General features: G+C 39.4%; 2 protein-coding genes across 2 annotated transcripts; both read left to right on the top strand.

Annotated features, from left to right (window-relative positions):
- Nucleotides 1–2448: 2448 nt before the first annotated feature.
- LOC115679198 (beta-glucosidase 12-like) lies at nucleotides 2449–8226 on the top strand. The gene is made up of 13 exons (XM_030602791.2): nucleotides 2449–2628; nucleotides 2753–2822; nucleotides 5073–5131; nucleotides 5234–5309; nucleotides 5412–5489; nucleotides 5593–5680; nucleotides 5787–6042; nucleotides 6306–6421; nucleotides 6554–6774; nucleotides 6889–6920; nucleotides 7022–7124; nucleotides 7652–7760; nucleotides 7871–8226. The coding sequence occupies exons 1-13, from the start codon at nucleotides 2464–2466 to the stop codon at nucleotides 8040–8042; spliced, it is 1545 nt and encodes a 514-aa protein (XP_030458651.1). The 5' UTR covers nucleotides 2449–2463; the 3' UTR covers nucleotides 8043–8226.
- A 951-nt stretch (nucleotides 8227–9177) lies between these two features.
- Nucleotides 9178–16122, top strand: LOC115679195 (DNA topoisomerase 6 subunit B). The gene is made up of 19 exons (XM_030602786.2): nucleotides 9178–9564; nucleotides 9721–9773; nucleotides 9891–9988; nucleotides 10187–10292; nucleotides 10539–10673; nucleotides 10807–10858; nucleotides 10996–11060; nucleotides 11474–11580; nucleotides 12003–12105; nucleotides 12261–12346; nucleotides 12496–12692; nucleotides 12899–13014; nucleotides 13326–13411; nucleotides 13585–13657; nucleotides 14267–14358; nucleotides 14482–14620; nucleotides 14695–14789; nucleotides 14869–15043; nucleotides 15751–16122. Exons 1-19 carry the CDS (start codon nucleotides 9462–9464, stop codon nucleotides 15895–15897), a joined length of 2028 nt encoding a protein of 675 aa, XP_030458646.1. The 5' UTR covers nucleotides 9178–9461; the 3' UTR covers nucleotides 15898–16122.
- Nucleotides 16123–16918: the final 796 nt, after the last annotated feature.

Here is a 16918-nt window from a genome sequence, read left to right as displayed (position 1 = left end):
ATGACTTATTCACCTCCATAAAGGTCTCTCCAGTTTTCATCAATCTTTAACTTCATACTTCGGATACCTTTGATATTGGCAAAGTATATCACTTTCACTCTGGCTTCTATCTTCTAATCCTTCTAAGAATATTGGCAATTGTTACTTTACCTCATTGTTCACCTATCTATTATACCTCCAAACTTTACTGAACTCCCTGTTCTAGGCTTGTTAACCTTTTACTCAGGTACATCTAGCTTGTAGACACCTCTACGCCCAATGCCTTATTCATCATTGATAGAGAACTCATAACCTTTAGATGTCCTGTTAGAACACCATATGCATAACGGCTTGTGCATTTTCATGTTCCACACATAACTCTTCAAAAAGATCTTCATCATCGAGAACAGGACCTAAGCAAATCACCTCATCTTCTTCAAATTGAATGTCCGCCATTAAACATAGATTTCCTTTCTCATTAATCTCATCATAGGCCTTTAGGACTTTCTTCTTCTTTTTCGAATTTTCCTTTCCTTTTCTTGAATAAAGGACAGTCGGGTTTTATGTGATATTCTGATCTTTATTGTCATCTCTATTTTTGTAGAATCTCCTTTTTTTGGATTTTTTTGTTGGCTTCTTCATTTTGGAGTTTCTTCTCTTTCACACAAGAATTTGAAATCTTTAAAAGCCATGCTAAAGAAAGTGTGTCAATCATGGCATTTTATGTTCATGAACTGGTGCCGGAATTCCATATGAATTCGACTGAATTAATATCGATCACTCCGTTCACTCATGCTTACCATCGTTTGAAACGATGGATTGCCATCTTCAAAAGAGTCCTTACACTCGAAACTCTTCTATTGGTCAAAAAAGAAAATGCAACTAATGAGCTTTTTATATCAGAAAAATCCAAGTCGAGCATCGATATACAAAATTTGCCCTTGAGTGAACAAGTCAAATTAGGGTTTATTTGATATTATACGGCTCTATAATATTAGTTTAGTCTTAATTTGCTAGCGCATCGAAAGCGAGAATCAAGGGCCAACCAAACCAAAAATATTTAAGTATCGTCACTAGTTCGTAGCAACACGGCATCCCACGTCCTTTCCAACTCATTTGGGTTGTCTACTTAATATATAGTTGGGTGTATAAGTAACTATGCTTAAGACCGATTCAAGTGAGGTTAACTTAGGCCCAGCAGCCGCTCTCTTGTCCCATTTATGTTAGCATTGAACCCACCATTCTTTTTTAATTGCCCAACTGCTTATATTGTAAGGGCACATGCAAAAATTTGACTTATCGTATTAATGTCATTCCTAACACATAAGTAGTTGATAAGCGATGATCTACACGTCTGACTGCACGAGCATGTGATTTCAGTACCCTTCAACCAGAATTGCCTGCAGATCATAAGATAAAGTTGTCGATTCTAAGTGGCATAATTGATCACTATGCTAATTCACAGTTACCATATATCATTCCACTCTTGATTCGATCTTTGCATCTCATTGTTTGGTCCTTCCTAGTGGGTTTGTTATTAGGATAAGAACAGCAGATAACTTTCGTATGGCGCTCACTAAAGTGTCATAACTTTTTTTTTCGCTCACTTAAGTGCCACATCAGAGTAAAATCGTTTATTTGAGTGTCAATTTCAACAAATCGTCATACATGGATTTTTTACTTAATTTTCCATTCCGACGTGGAATTTTTTAAAAATAGACAAAAGTCCAACGTGGAAATTTTTGTCCACTTGGAGAGAAACGACGTCGTTTCCATACAACCCGTCGTCTCTCTCTCTCTTTAACAGAAACGATATTGTTTCTTTCTGTCTCTCTTCCTCAAACGATGACCTCATTTCACTCACACTCTCTTCCTCTTATTCGTCTCTTAATCTCACTACGCCCAATCCCAAATCTCTCTCTCTCTCTCATTGCAAATTAGGGCTTCCATCTTCCTTAAAACCTCAATCTTCACTTTCTTTCAATGTTTGTCCGTTGAGTTTTCTGTTGCTCGTCATCCTCTCTCACATGAACAGAGACTAGAAAGGCCCTATGTGCTTATTACACAGACATTGAATGATGTGCTCAATGTGCTCATTACACAGACCCTAGAAAATTGTTTTGGCCCCCACTGTGCGAATAACGACAATATCTTAGCCGTTGTTCCAAGACCAAGTCAAGTTATTTTGATAGGTCCTTCCTGTGATCTGACTTGGGGAATAGAACAGACACTGAGAAGGCAGTTGGTGGGTTAGACAGATAGGAACATGTTCAACGGGTTCGCCAACTTGCAGCTTCTCGAGATCACAATACGGGGATTAATACATAATAATCATTGAATGGCCCAAAACATAGCAACACGATCATTTCATAATTTATTTCTCTTACTGCATTCATTATATATAGAGAGAGAGGGGGGATGAGAAGCAAAAGCAAGGCATTGTCTTGGCTTGCTTAGGCTACTGACCACAAGGATAAATCAGCCATGGCGTTTCTGGTTCACAGTGAGCTTGTGCTCTTGGCCTTCATGCTTCTTCTCGGCAACACAGCTTACGCTTCTAAAGTTCAGCCTGAGTACGACACCGCATTATTCAACCGGAGTAGCTTCCCCTCCGGTTTCCTCTTCGGGACGGCCTCTTCGGCATACCAGGTATCCTAACATTGTGCTCTTCTTTTTTGGCTTCCTTCAGCTAGATTATTCATGGCCCACGAGAAGGTGAGTTTGAGTTTGATGTATGCGTTCTTGCTTTATTGTTATTGTCTTTTTTTACAAGTATGAAGGTGCAGCCAAAATAGACGGCAGGGGCCCAAGCATTTGGGATACTTTCACTCACAAATATCCCGGTACACATCCAGCACTCCTGATCATATCATAGCCATATAAGCTAAGCTGCATATTCTTCTTCTTTTTCTAAATGAAGTTAGGGCATCGTGAGATTTGATACTCTCTGGACCCTGCAACGTAAAATGAAGTGTGGTTGCTTTTATTGGAAAAGGAGTAACAGTTCATAAGAGCTTGTCTCTGAACACATGACAAAATTAAAGAAGATGCGTGTGTATTGATTTTTTACCTACAAAAAGCCCATCTTAAGCGGATAAGTTCCGAGCATTTCGAATATTTATGCTTTCTACTAACCTAATGGACTATATTACAAGGCAAAAATGCGAGCTCGAGCATGCGTGTGTGGCCCAGATATGAGCTTTGACACAGTAGGAAATCGAACATATATCAATTGATCAAACCATGCGTGTGTGCCTCTTTCTTATGCTCACTAAATGAACCCTAGTTGTTCTTTAATACGAATTATCAGCAGCATCCGTTGGTCCAAAGTATTGGCAATGTCAAAAATATCTCAGTCCATGTTTTCACTCGTAAAATTATTTAATGTCAACTCCTTTTTGGGGGAGTTTCTTGCATAATATCGAAGTGGAATACGGCATCGGAGATAAATTTCATTTCCTTATAGCCCCATTTAATATTGTATTTCACGTGCCGAATGGCCTCGATGCACTTTATATGAAGTATGATCACAGCTGAAAAAAAAGATTAGTTTAAACTCACCATCCCCCCAGCTTGTGTGAAATTATATTCTCGTGTGTCAGTAAAACTATGTCAGTAATTGAGATGTTAGCAAAAATATCAAAATAAAGCAAGTGCAAGGACGAAGTGGAACTTAGAGAAGTTATGGAGAATGATAGAAATGGTCAATTTAATGAGAGTCCGCTCCTCAAAGTCAAATCTCTGCCTTTCTAGACAGTACAGACTATATTATTTCAAGACGAGAAATGAAGATGTTCAGAACATATAAAACGTCGTCCAGCTGCGCGTGCTTCATGCGGTATTAAATGTCGCAATCTTCAAGGTCAACCAAATCTTGCGTATACTCACAAATCAAGACAAGGAAATCATTATGGGGATCCATTAATGCTGACTTGAAATGCTTATTAGATCTATGGTCGACAACTATATATAATGTGATCATGCACTCCAGTCTGTCCCAATATTATTTATATATCAATCAATAATATTTTTTGCGATATTTTAGGCGAATATTCGGTTTGATCATATACTTAAACACAGACTTCAGTTTGATCTTGTCGTCTATGCTGGAGACAAAGCATCCAGTTGGGTTCCATTGAAATTCAAGTTGCCTATTCTAAGGGATATAATATTACCAAAAAGGGCAAATGAATTGATTGCTTTCAAGTCGTCTCTTTCTCGTTTTATATTATATAGTTTTGAGATTGAATAATGCTAGAGATGTCAAATTCGGTTTTATAAATTGATTTCCAACCACTTGTTTGAATATAAAAAAAATTGGAAATTGATTTCCTAAGTAATTTCAGCTTATGCAAAATCAACCAACACTTTTAGAACGCGAGGGAATCGGCCAGAGACTGTGGTGTTCTTGTATATAACTCTTTATTATTAACATGCTTATATGTTGCGCCGTACGTCAGCTTGACTAATTTATAACGTACTTATATATAAGATTTAAGCCTTGCAAAGGGTGGTTAGCTCGCCATGATTTTACTTTTAACGAAAGAAAAAAAATAAGCCAACGTCGTTTATAATCTGATGAACACTAAGAAGTTGTTGCCTCAAAGGCATTTTTTGTTTTCTTACAGCTAACAAAAGAAACCACAGTTTCTGCTATCGTTTTGTCTCACGATCGATTGTTAGAATCGATATATAGGTCTTCGGATTCTGTATTAACATGGGAAAAAGCAATGAGTGGATTGAAAATAAAAATGGCATGTATTTATTGGTTAAAACAATTATCCATGATGTATATAGTTTGATTGAGGGCCGTGGTTTTTCGTATTTTGGAATGGTATTTGGTTGGCGTCCGAGTCAATTTTCACACACCCCGAGTACTAATCTACTTTCCATGCTGCGATCCTAAGGGTCGTGTTTTGAAGTACAATCTCTTTAGAACTCTACCATATAACGTCAGCCGATCCCATCAATAGAACCATGTTTAATAAATGTACGCTAACTCGGTATTTCATTTTCTCTTTCAATCTTTATTTTTTTTCATGTGTACCTTTATCACGGGCCTTGTGTGTTTTTTGTACGGCGAACTATACTAGAAAAAATAGCGGACGGAAGCAACGGAGATGTGGCTATAGATCAATACCACAAATACAAGGTAATCTCTTTTCATTCTGTTGATCAATCTATACAAAACTTTTGTTAAATAAGCTACTTTATGTGATCCAAATCTGATCTTTCCGCGCATTATGTGGCACAGGAAGATGTTGGGATAATGAAGGAGATGGGTTTGGATGCTTACAGATTGTCAATCTCGTGGCCTAGGATACTACCCAGTAAGTTGTTCTTCTCATCCAATCTTGTCATCTTGGAGCCCCAAAGTTTGTCTATTTTTGCATGATTAATACTTCAATTCTTTGCTGTATTGATGATTTCAGAAGGAACGGTCAAGGGAGGAATCAACAGAGCAGGCATTGCATACTACAACCTCCTTATCAATGAACTCCTAGCCCATGGTATCAACCTCATTTCACTCTCTCCAAGTGCTAAACCCTTTGGTCTCAAAGGAGCATTACTTTCTTCTTCTTTTCCTTCTAAATTCGTCTCCATTCGATGTAGGAATCAAGCCATTTGTAACGATTTTCCACTGGGACGTTCCCCAAACATTAGAAGACGAGTATGGTGGTTTCTTGAGCTCCAAGATTGTGTAAGTGATTGTCAACCTCAGCGTCTCTTACTCCACCGAAGGTGGGCTGTGTCGTCCTCTTTTGAGGTTACGAAGATCAATCTTTGTTTTGCTCATGTGTACGCAGGGACCATTTTCGGGACTTTGCTGATGTATGTTTTGAGGAGTTCGGCGACCGGGTCAAGCATTGGATAACCCTGAACGAGCCGTGGACTTTCTCCGACGGGGGCTATGTGCTCGGGAGTTTGGCTCCCGGCCGATGCTCGGCCTGGCAGCAACTGAACTGCACCGGCGGCGATTCCGCCACAGAACCATACATAGTCGGCCACAATCTACTTCTTGCTCACACAGCCGCCGTGAAATTGTACAGGGATAAGTATCAGGTGATCCAAACTCTTTGAATCGTGGAATTTATACGTTTGTGCACACACAATCATGCTAAATCTTTTTTTCTTCGAGAAACCCGAGAAAAATATAAATTACATTAACGATCTCGCTTCGCTCTGGTCCGGTCGGTTCAAATTATTTCTCAATTCTCAAAGGTTAATCTCTTTTGCAGCACGAGAGCACCCTCGATGCTGATTGAACTTGCAAGTTTTTAGTTTATATTGTCATTACATGTCATAATGACTTTGATTGCATGCAGGCAGCTCAAAAGGGGGTGATCGGAATTACATTGGCATCTCATTGGTTTGTGCCCTACTCAGACGCCAAGCACAATCTCGATGCAGCCCAAAGAGCCTTGGACTTCATGCTCGGATGGTGATTGAATTGATTCCTTCTCTCTATTCGTGGTTAATTAGTCTGATTCATTAGGAGTCTAGGACTAGGGAGTGAACCAAAAGGCTCCCAACCCTTGTGCATATTAACTCGCTCGATCTCTCGTCTTTCCAGGTCCTTGGACCCGATAACCTACGGAGACTACCCGCACAGCATGCGATCCCTCGTCGGAGATAGACTGCCAAAGTTCACAAAGGAGCAATCGCTCCTGTTGAAAGGGTCATACGATTTTCTCGGGTTGAACTACTACACCGCCTTCTACGCAGCGTATGCGCATTACTCTGTGAACGCTCAGAACATGAGCTACGTAACAGATGCTCTCACCAATCTCACAAGTGAGGAACTGAACCGTTATAGTTGATATTCAGTGACACGATGATGATAGCGCGATCTCAATCTAAGTAAATCCTCATGACAATGCTTTTTTTTTGTTGCCCTTTTCTATGTAGGCGAGCGCAACGGTATACCAATTGGCCCAGTGGTATATATACACTCTTTTCTCCAATCTATTCTTCTTTAATTTGCTTACAATCTTTCATTTTTGTCGCAATCGTGGATTAAGATGGCAATTAACTTTTGCAGGCTGCTTCAAGTTGGCTATCGGTTTATCCAAGTGGGATACGAAGTCTGTTGCTGTATGTTAAGAATAAGTACAAGAACCCGCTCATCTACATTACCGAGAACGGTACGGAGGACTTTTTCACGATGACTCTTTCATGAAAAATAAGTACAGTTCAACTTCTCGCTAAAATTTGCTTACTAAACAATCTGAAAAGATTAAAGGCTGATTCAACAGTTCCGTTCCAAAATTTTGGCCGTGCTAGTAAATTTCTGAAAGAGTTGGTAGGTGTCAAAATGGGTAAAGAAATCGAGAAAAGTCCTACAAACTCTAGAAAATCTTCATTTGCTTACACAGTCACAAAGGTACATTGCATGGCTTAATTAGGTGGGCCATAACATAGTTTTGAAAGCCACAAACCGATATGATTTGCTAAGAAATATATATGATATAGTATAGATATGCATTATGAACCCGTCGTTCATAGCTCAAGATTTTTAAAGGAGCAACATATCTAACCAAGTTTTTACAACTCTATGCATGATGGTGAGCTAACATCTTAGAATTTGTGATCCTAAACCAAATGAATCCTTGCCAATGTCATTTTTCGAGTAATAACAATCTCTCTCCTTCGCTCTCGATCAACCGCGCAGGAATCGACGAGTTCAACAACTCTACACTACCGTTGGAGCAACAACTGGCTGATCCTATGAGGATAGATTACTACTATCGCCATCTCCAGTACCTTCTGAAGGCAATTAAGTAAGCAATTTTGCAAGCAAGATTTTCCTTCTAATTCTACACAATGTCTCAAATTTCACAAGTTTGCATGACATGCGAATAATGGTTGCATGGATCCGACGTATGGTTAGGGACGGAGTGAACGTGAAGGGTTACTTCGCATGGTCGTTGCTGGACAACTTCGAGTGGGGCTCGGGCTACACCGTCCGGTTCGGCATCAACTACGTGGATTACAAGAACGGATTGAAGAGATATCCCAAGCACTCGTCCATTTGGTTCAAGAGCTTTCTCAACAAGCATTGATATCTGAGATTGTCTTTGCAAGTAATTGGGAGCCCTGCGTGACTTGTTTCAAACGAATAAGCGGATCCAAATCCCATTTTCATTTGAGTGTTTCCTAAGACTGTTTGCTTGAAAGTGATGTTAGAAATACAGTGACCAAGTTGATCGAAATAAGGAGAGGAAAAATCGATCACTTTTCGAATGATGTTGGATGTCTTATTACAGTCGTAGAATGAACTTTCTCGTGGCTTAGTCGTGATTAGGGCCGTCAAATGGGTAGGTCTGGTCGGGTTTGATTTGGGTCGAAAATGGTCCGACCCAAATTGATCCATTTATATGCAATATAAAAATTTAGTGACCCATACTCGTATCTAACCCATTTACTAAAATACTTTCATATTTAATCTAACCCATGAAAATCCATATCCATCCAGTTAACCTAGTTAAGCTCTTCATGTAGTTAAAATCGCTATTTCGACTATAAGATGCCAAAGAATTGACTTTCAACATTGCATAAATTTTTCAATTTTTGTATTGATTCGCAATGATGAATAAGATAAAGTTGGTAATTTGGTAGTGGATTTATGAAATTACAGCGACAAATAACGTAGAGGAATTGAAATTTTGATTAAATGAAATGTAAGATACCGAAGAAGATGATTTATGTTGACCGTGGATTAGCAATGACAAGAACTAAGATTAGAATATTATATAAAAATAGCAATGCCAAATGCAACCAAGAAAAGATATAGCAGAAGAAACTTATGAGGTTACTAAAAATAAAAAATAATGGTAAAAAAACGAAACCACTTTGATATTTTTAATAAGGGTGAAGCCGGCTTCATCAAGACTACTCCGAACTTGGAACAGTCCACTCCTGATATTGTGGGCCCAATACGACGGTTGGGCTCAGTTGGTTGGGCTCAATCGTGACGTTTGCGGGCCCAACTAGCCCGTTGGGCTCAGTCGCCACGCCCAGCCAAGAGGCCCAGCCTAGGGGTCGGCCCTTCCCTGCGCGCTGGGATTCCGTTTTCCGGGAAAACGCGAGAAAAACAACAACCCCCGAGAAAAGAAAATGGCGGGAACATGTCATCTCCGACCTTGACCTCGCTCCTTCTCCCGTTAAACACCGCACCAGAGCCCTCCCCCGGAGCTCGCTCAAGCCGTTACCTTCTTCTGTTGACTCGACGCCATCGCCTTCGTCATAACCTTCGTCCTCCTCCAAAACCAACTCTGTCGCTCGGCTATTGCGGCGAATGCGAAGCCGCCATCGCCGCCCCCATGGCAACCGGCAGATGCTAGCCCTAGCTCAGCTCTGCACAGCCTCGCTCGCTCCCGCTTGGGATCTCGAAAGAACCTCGCGGTTCGCCAGCTCCGTCCGCGCCGGTTGAAGGACCCGCGCCTGTTCGGATCGGGCTCGGAAGGGGGTCGCGGTTTGCGATGGAGGCGGGCGGCGGCAGCGGGAGCGGGAGCCCCGCCGGCCAACCGAAGAGGGGCAAATCGAAGGCCCCGAGGAAGGCCAAGGACAGCGTCCTCAAGCAGAGTTCGTTCTCTCTTCTTCCTTCTTTTTCCTCAGCTCGAGTTTGGGCATCCTCTTGGACGCGCGCGATCTGTGCTCTTTTCGGGACGTTCGGTGCGCCGGAGAGCGGGTTGTTGTTGTGGATGATGTGTTTTTGAGGAACTGTCTTGCTGATTGCAGAATCTCCGGCGGAGTTCTTCGCGGAGAATAAGAACATCGCTGGTTTTGACAACGTGAGTTTTGTTCGTCTGGTTTCCTGGTTTCGGTTTCGGTTTTCGTCTCCTACCTGTTTGATATATTTACCAGCAGAAAGTCCTCCGGCCTCTAACGAGTGCTGGACTTATCTGCAGCCTGGGAAATCCCTCTACACTACCGTGAGAGAGCTTGTCGAGAATTCGCTCGATTCGGCGGAGTCCATCTCTGAGCTTCCTGCTGTGGAGATAACAATGTAAGCGCTGAGTTTCCGTGCCTATTGAATTGATGGGTAATTTGGTATTCTCATCTCATGTATTGGCTTACTGGAAAATTACGTGCAATAAGTCTCGAACGTCCACGCCTTCTTCAACCTCATGCGCATGATACTTGTTCCTTTTCTGGTGTTTGTATATCGATGCTCTGTCCGTTTCTGAATTATTGATTGTTTAAGTGAAGAGATAGGGAAAGTCAAGTTTAACTCTATGATCGGTCTCGTTGATCGAGAACGTGTTGACGAGGCACTTTATGATGACTATGAGACTGCCAAGGCTCGTGAGGTGGGTATGCTTCTATCATGTTTGCTTTGACTTCCATTAGCAATCCTTGAACTTAGTCTGATGTTTACATCTGAGTTTCAGCTGTTTCTGTGAATTCCAGTTTGGATGGTTCTTTTCCCTGGAAACCTTCCTGACTGCATTTATTTGTGTGAATAAACATTTAGGATCAAAGTCTGAATTATCAAAAAAACTAATTTTGATTCCTTTTCTATTGATTGAATCTTTTAAGTTCTTCATGTCATTCAGAAAAGATTAGCTAAGGAAGCTAGAAACCAGGAAATTCAAGCAAAGAATGCTGCCCTTGGGAAGAAAGTCAAGGAGGCTACACCAGCAAAAATGAAGGGTCGAGGAGAGGCTTCATTTTACAGGGTGACATGCAAGGTCTGACCTAAATATCATCTAAAGCTTCGTCACCTCGAAGTCATTTTTATTTGCATTATCTACTTTTGATTTATTTTATCAAAAGGTGACACTTACTGAAATGGCGTTTCTTGCTTATCAATATCTCTTATAGGACAATGGAAGAGGAATGCCACATGATGACATCCCAAATATGTTTGGACGAGGTTGTAAACCTTCTTCTAGCTTTATTTTTATTTGAAAGACGCTTGTGTATGTCTGTCAGTCTGTGTGTCTGGTTGTGGTTTTAGGTCTGATTCACACACGCCCTTAAACTTTCTATAAGCTGTTCTTTTCTATGCAGTTCTGTCTGGAACAAAGTATGGCTTGAGACAGACACGTGGAAAGTTTGGTCTTGGTGCAAAAATGGTAATATTGTAATTTTGTTAATAGATTGGATTTGAAAACTGACATACCCAATCTTCATCTGCCTAGTAGTTTAGCTATGTTGTTCACTGATCTGACATAAATTGAGTTATTTATATCTGTAATTCCAGAGTTTAAAATTTGGGACCATCTTTTACATAGATTAGCATTAGTTTAAACTTAAAGACTGCATAAAGATTGCTGCCTACTCTCTGTAAGCTAAATGCCAATATACCTATCTATATAACCACCATTCAAAATGATTAAATTGCAGGTATTGTTTCATGGTGGTGTAGCATAGAAATGAATGGAAAATATGAAGAAGCTGAATTCAAAAGTAACGTTATGGGATGTTTCGGTCATGCCTTCACGTTTATAGAACTTGATTGACAAGGTTATATGCGTTGGTCTTGCAGGCGCTGATTTGGTCCAAAATGAGTACAGGGCTTCCTATAGATATCTCATCATCAATGAGAGGCCAAAATTATGTGTCATACTGCAGGCTGGATATTGATATTCACCGGTATGACTTGTGTTTGGGCAAAGATAGAAGTTTCACTGGAAAAGCATGTTATGAAATATGTCTTCACACAAGTTGAAGTTTTTTGGTGAACTTAGCTTACACATGTATGCAATCAAGGATTTATGGAAGCATTGCAAGGTCTATTCACCAAAAATATCTACTAAGACCATGATATTTGCTTTAAAGATAGGAGGTTTGTTAAAAATTCAAAAGGGTATAGGGATATTGCAATTTCTACTTGATTTATTATTTAATGACGCGCCTCCTTTGTGGATTTCAAGTGGTTAAAAATTCTGTAGGTTCTTCAAATCAAGTGACCTTTTCAATCATCCATGGTGGCATATGCCTATAAGCAGAGCCCAAAATATTATTTCAACTGATTGTGCAAAAATACTGAGCAATGTTTTCTCTTTGCATGCCAGGAACATACCTCACATTCATGTACATGAAAAACTAGAGAAAAAGGAAGAGTGGCACGGGGCTGAAATTCAAGTTGTGATTGAGGGAAATTGGACAACCTACCGTGTATGTTCTTATATAGTTGATCTGTGTCAATGTCAGAATTCTGTTTACTTCTCTCTTGGCAACCCTTAGTTGTGCTTGTTCGGTATACTTATTTTCATCAGCTTACAAGTCCACAGATCAAAAGGAGTAAAATAACACTATTGTTGACTTTGCAGTCAAAGATTTTGCATTATATGCGGCAAATGGCTGTGATTACCCCGTATGCTCAATTCGTTTTCAAATTTGTATCAGATACATCTGAGTAACTCTCTCTCTCTCTCTCTCTCTCTCTCTCTCTCTCTCTCTCATGCTCTGCGGCACAGACTCGACAAGCGCACACATGCACATGCACACATACACACACTCAACTAACTGTTAATGTATAAATGTGACTTTCTTCCGTTTCTGCAGTAAAAGCATGACTATAAAATTTGCCCGGAGAACTGATGTTATGCCCCCTGTTCCACTGGAGACAAAGCATCATCCATCATCTGTTGATTTGCTCCTTATTAAACGACTTATTACAGAAACTTCGAAACAGAACCTTCTGCAGTTTCTTCAGCATGAATTTGTAAATATCAGCAAAGCACATGCTGAGCGTTTGATCGGTAAGAGTAAAAGCAAGCTAATGATTAGTTTATGGGAAGAAACACCATTTTAACTTCGTCTGATAATGATTCCCTGTTGTTCTAAATGCAAGTATCTCTAGTCTTCACTTTTTTTCCAGGAACTGACTTCCTTTCTGCCTTAATAGTCTCAGGGTGTTTATTTGAGCCACTTGTTTCTTACAAAACAAAAATTAATATATTTTCAGGCGAAATGGGCCCTGAATTCCAGCCCAAAATGCTGATCAAGTCTCTAACAGATCAGCAAATTGTCCGCATCCATCAACTGTTTCGGCAAGCGAAGTTTGAAGATCCTACTGGGGATGTAAGCTTTTAATGATGTCGATTGCTTTAAACTACATCTAAAGATTTTGACCGAAAAAAAAAAACCACATCTAAAGATCAGTCTCTATGTACTCCAAATTTAACAAGTGAACTTGTGCTCCTTGTTTGCCCATGGAAATTTGGCTAGTGACCTAACCACGTAACTTCCTATACTGCTCTTTTGCTTCTCGATTTTTCAATATTTTTTGCACTGCAAGCTTTTGCATAACAGCTTCACCTTTCCTGAACCTTTATATGCATGTTCACTATTGTCATGGTAGATGATTTTTGTCTGACTCAAACCACCTTCAGTGTCTTAGTCCTGCAGGCGAGTATAATCTTCGCCTTGGAATTATAAAGGAACTGCATCCAGACATGGTAGCAACTTATTCCGGCAGGTTGTTTTTGACTGTCTGAAGTTCTTTGGATCAGTGTATATATTTTTGTTGATACTAATAAATGTGAAATGGCAAAAGTAAATTGCATCGAAGAAGTACAGTTATAAGTTAGTAGTAGTGGTAACGTTCAGCTTGGATTTTTCACCAGTTTGACTTCTATGCTTATGACACAGTGCCCAGGTTTTTGAAGGTCACCCATTTATTGTAGAAGCTGGTGTCAGTTTAGGTGGAAAAGATGTCAAACAAGTAAGTGTTTCCATATTAATTTTGGTTATCCTCTGATTGCTTGTTTAAATCTCATAGGATTGTTTGAGGCATTCAAAAAGGTAAAATGCTACTTGATATAGCCAAGTCCATGTTATTTTGATCATAGGGTACATTATCAGATGGTTCAGATGGACGCTGGTCCTGATCTGTGATTATGCTATGCCTTTTAAATATGTTCTCTACTGCTGTTCGTTATAATCAAAATAGTATTTGCTAGCCAAAAGTTGTTTTTGACTGATAAGACATGTACAAATCACTTCATTTTTTCATCTCCTTTTTTGGTAATGAAAGCCCAGCCTCACTATGTGTTCCTTTGCTACGTTGTGCGTGGTTTGATTACCGGTAACAGACATATGTCTATTAAGTTTCCATTATACCTCTACTTGGAATAAGACAATACAGTTATCATTTACCTGTGTCATCACTTTGCTCTAAAACTGTTGTCTTCTCCTTTATTGTTTCCCTTGCTAAGATTTTGCTGTTAAATCTTGTCACAGACTTGATATTGAATTATTCTGCCTGAAGATATGTTAGTTAATGTATGATTCTTCATTCTATTTCTTCACTTTTGTCTGACTGCTTGTTTAGGGGTTGAACATATTTCGGTTTGCAAACCGGATCCCACTTCTTTTTGAACAAGGTGCTGATGTAGTGACCAGAACAGCTCTCAAGAGAATCAAGTGAGGATAAGATCGAGATCCCAATCTTTACCTCTGTTTTATTTATAGGGTGACATTGATTTATACTGGAATTTGAACCTTTTGAGTCCATCGAGGAAAACTCTTATTGAAAAATTTTCGCAGCTGGAGTAGTTACAAGATAAACCAGATGCAAGATAAAATTGGAGTCTTTGTGAGCATTGTCAGCACAAAAATCCCCTTCAAAGGGACAGGGAAGGAATATATTGGAGATGATATTACCGAAATTGCTACTGCTGTTAAGGTGAGTAGGATTTCTTCTTGCAAGAATCGTTATTTGGAATCTGAACAGATTGTCTAACAATTTTAATCCTCCAGTATGCCATTCAACAATGCTGCATCCAGCTTAAAAGTAAAATAGTAAAGAAAATGCAGGCACGTGAGCAACAAGAGAGAAAAAGAAACTTAAGCAAGTAAGCCTACTATCTGTTCAGAGCTCTAAAATTTTTGTCATGATCTACTGCCAATGAATAGTGTAAGATAATCTGGCAGGTACATACCTAATGCTGCTGGAGCGGTGTATGATGTTCTGAAAGAAATGGCACAATCTCATGCTTTGAAGAAGAAACGTTACGAGGATGAGGATGCCAATTTACTAAACAAAGTATCAGCTCGTTTAATTACAAAAGATACGCTCACGGAGAAACTATCTCAACATGTTGAACAGGTAATCCATTTCAATGTGCTTGTCAAGTATTTTTAAGGTTGATGACGATAATGTGGAAGTGCTTTAATTGAGAGGACAGCTGATGGATGTGGAATGTGGATGTATTATTTTTGCGGTGATAGGATCGGCATCAATGCTTGTGTTTTTCTGTCATACCAACAGGTCCATAAGTGGAGGCCTGAGGCCTCCTGTAAATTTGGACTTTAAATGTTCTATTACATTCTTTACTTCATGCGTGAATACAAAATAGAAGTTTCACAAGACGAATCTGTTAGGGATGTGTGGTAAAACGGCTCTTCTTTTGTGCCAATTCTCTGTCAACAATCTCTAACTAATCTAGCGTCCGAAAATTTTGACAGGCAACATTTGAAATCTAAGGAATGCTTTTATGCCCATGATACCCTATATCTAGGAAGACATAGATGTGGAATCCTTGCTTACTTTAATCTGATCAGGCCTTTTTCAAATTGAAATTTGGTCTTCCAAAGTAAGCAGCTGTTGATTCAGTGCAACTCTATTAATCTAGCTTAGCCAGTCTAGCCTGAGTACCCGAGAAGGCTATACTTTCTAGGAAGGGAAAGGCTTTGATGATTAAAAGATTCTCAAATATCCACCTTTTGAGAAACTTATATTTAAATGTTCTTAGTTTTGATGTGAGACCCTTGTAATAGCAGCAGATATATGAATCGGAGTTACCCTGTGTGCAGGTGGATTATGAAATGGCTTTGGAGTTTGCCACACAGAGCGGAGTTAGTGAGGAGCCCAGAGAAGCTATCTATATACAGTCTTTAGACGCCAAAAGTGACTTCATTGAGTTCAGTAATTCAATCTTCTGCTTCAGGCTGATCCGGTAAAATTTGATTCTTCCTGCCATTTGTTGGATATGTACAGGATTATAGTATTTTGACCATGATGGTTGCTATGTCCCTCGGTATAAGCCGAGATATTTAATCTATGTTTGCCCTTATAGCACATTTTGAAGGGGCAGCTCTTCAAGCTTACACTATATTTTCTAGATGCTTGGTCAACAAACCTCTTCAAGCTTACACTATATTTATGGTTTATTTGCCATTAATTAATTTCTGGCTTGTCCTTAATGTAATCATTGAACGATATAGCCATAGAAAATGCACCTTAAAGGAAAAAGAGAGGGAAAGAGAAGGTAAATCTATTGCTGGTGTAATGGTTATTCAGTCTGCTACTTGAATTTGAAGAAAATGATTGCTGGAGTAACACACCAAAACGTGAGTAGATTTAAAACGCCGACGACTGCTGTCTTATTTGTCAAAGAAAAAGAGAGTACGTTATAAAGATATCTACCGCTATTCATTGTTTGGGCTTTATATTCCAGTCAAAATAGTGATATAAAAAAATAAAAAATAAACGGACAATGAGACACATGAATATTTCTGTTAAAATGTTTGATCAAGTAACTTGAAAAAACTGGCTGTCTTTTTTGTTAAATCATGTGAAAACTAAAGAAGACCGCGTATGATTGTTCAACTTGCAAAATGCTGTTGTGATAGTGACAGAACTATTAATGGCATATGCTGGACCCTTTGAAGATTGGTCCCTGCATAAGCTTGTGGAATCTGGATAATGTGTCTGATATATGTTCTACCTTGCCAAGTGTGAAGAATGCGGTTTATCCTAAACAGCTACTTTATGTAAATGGTTGAGGATGCTTTGTTTTCTTGAAATCAAGCAAGGTATGGTTCTCGTTTTTGCTGTTTATCCATATGTACTCTGACTTTTGTGACAGTTTTGCATTTTTTTAAGTAATACACCAAATGCACGATGCAATTGTCTGCTTAAATTATAGATACATTTCCAGTTATAGGCTATACAAGAGTGGTTGCACTCATCATATTCCTA

Source organism: Syzygium oleosum, unplaced genomic scaffold (assembly GCF_021117445.2).
Source record: "Syzygium oleosum isolate NSW1041296 unplaced genomic scaffold, Sole_v2.1 Sole_v2.03, whole genome shotgun sequence".
NCBI lineage: Eukaryota > Viridiplantae > Streptophyta > Magnoliopsida > Myrtales > Myrtaceae > Syzygium > Syzygium oleosum.
This window is presented reverse-complemented; position numbering and strand designations above follow the sequence as displayed.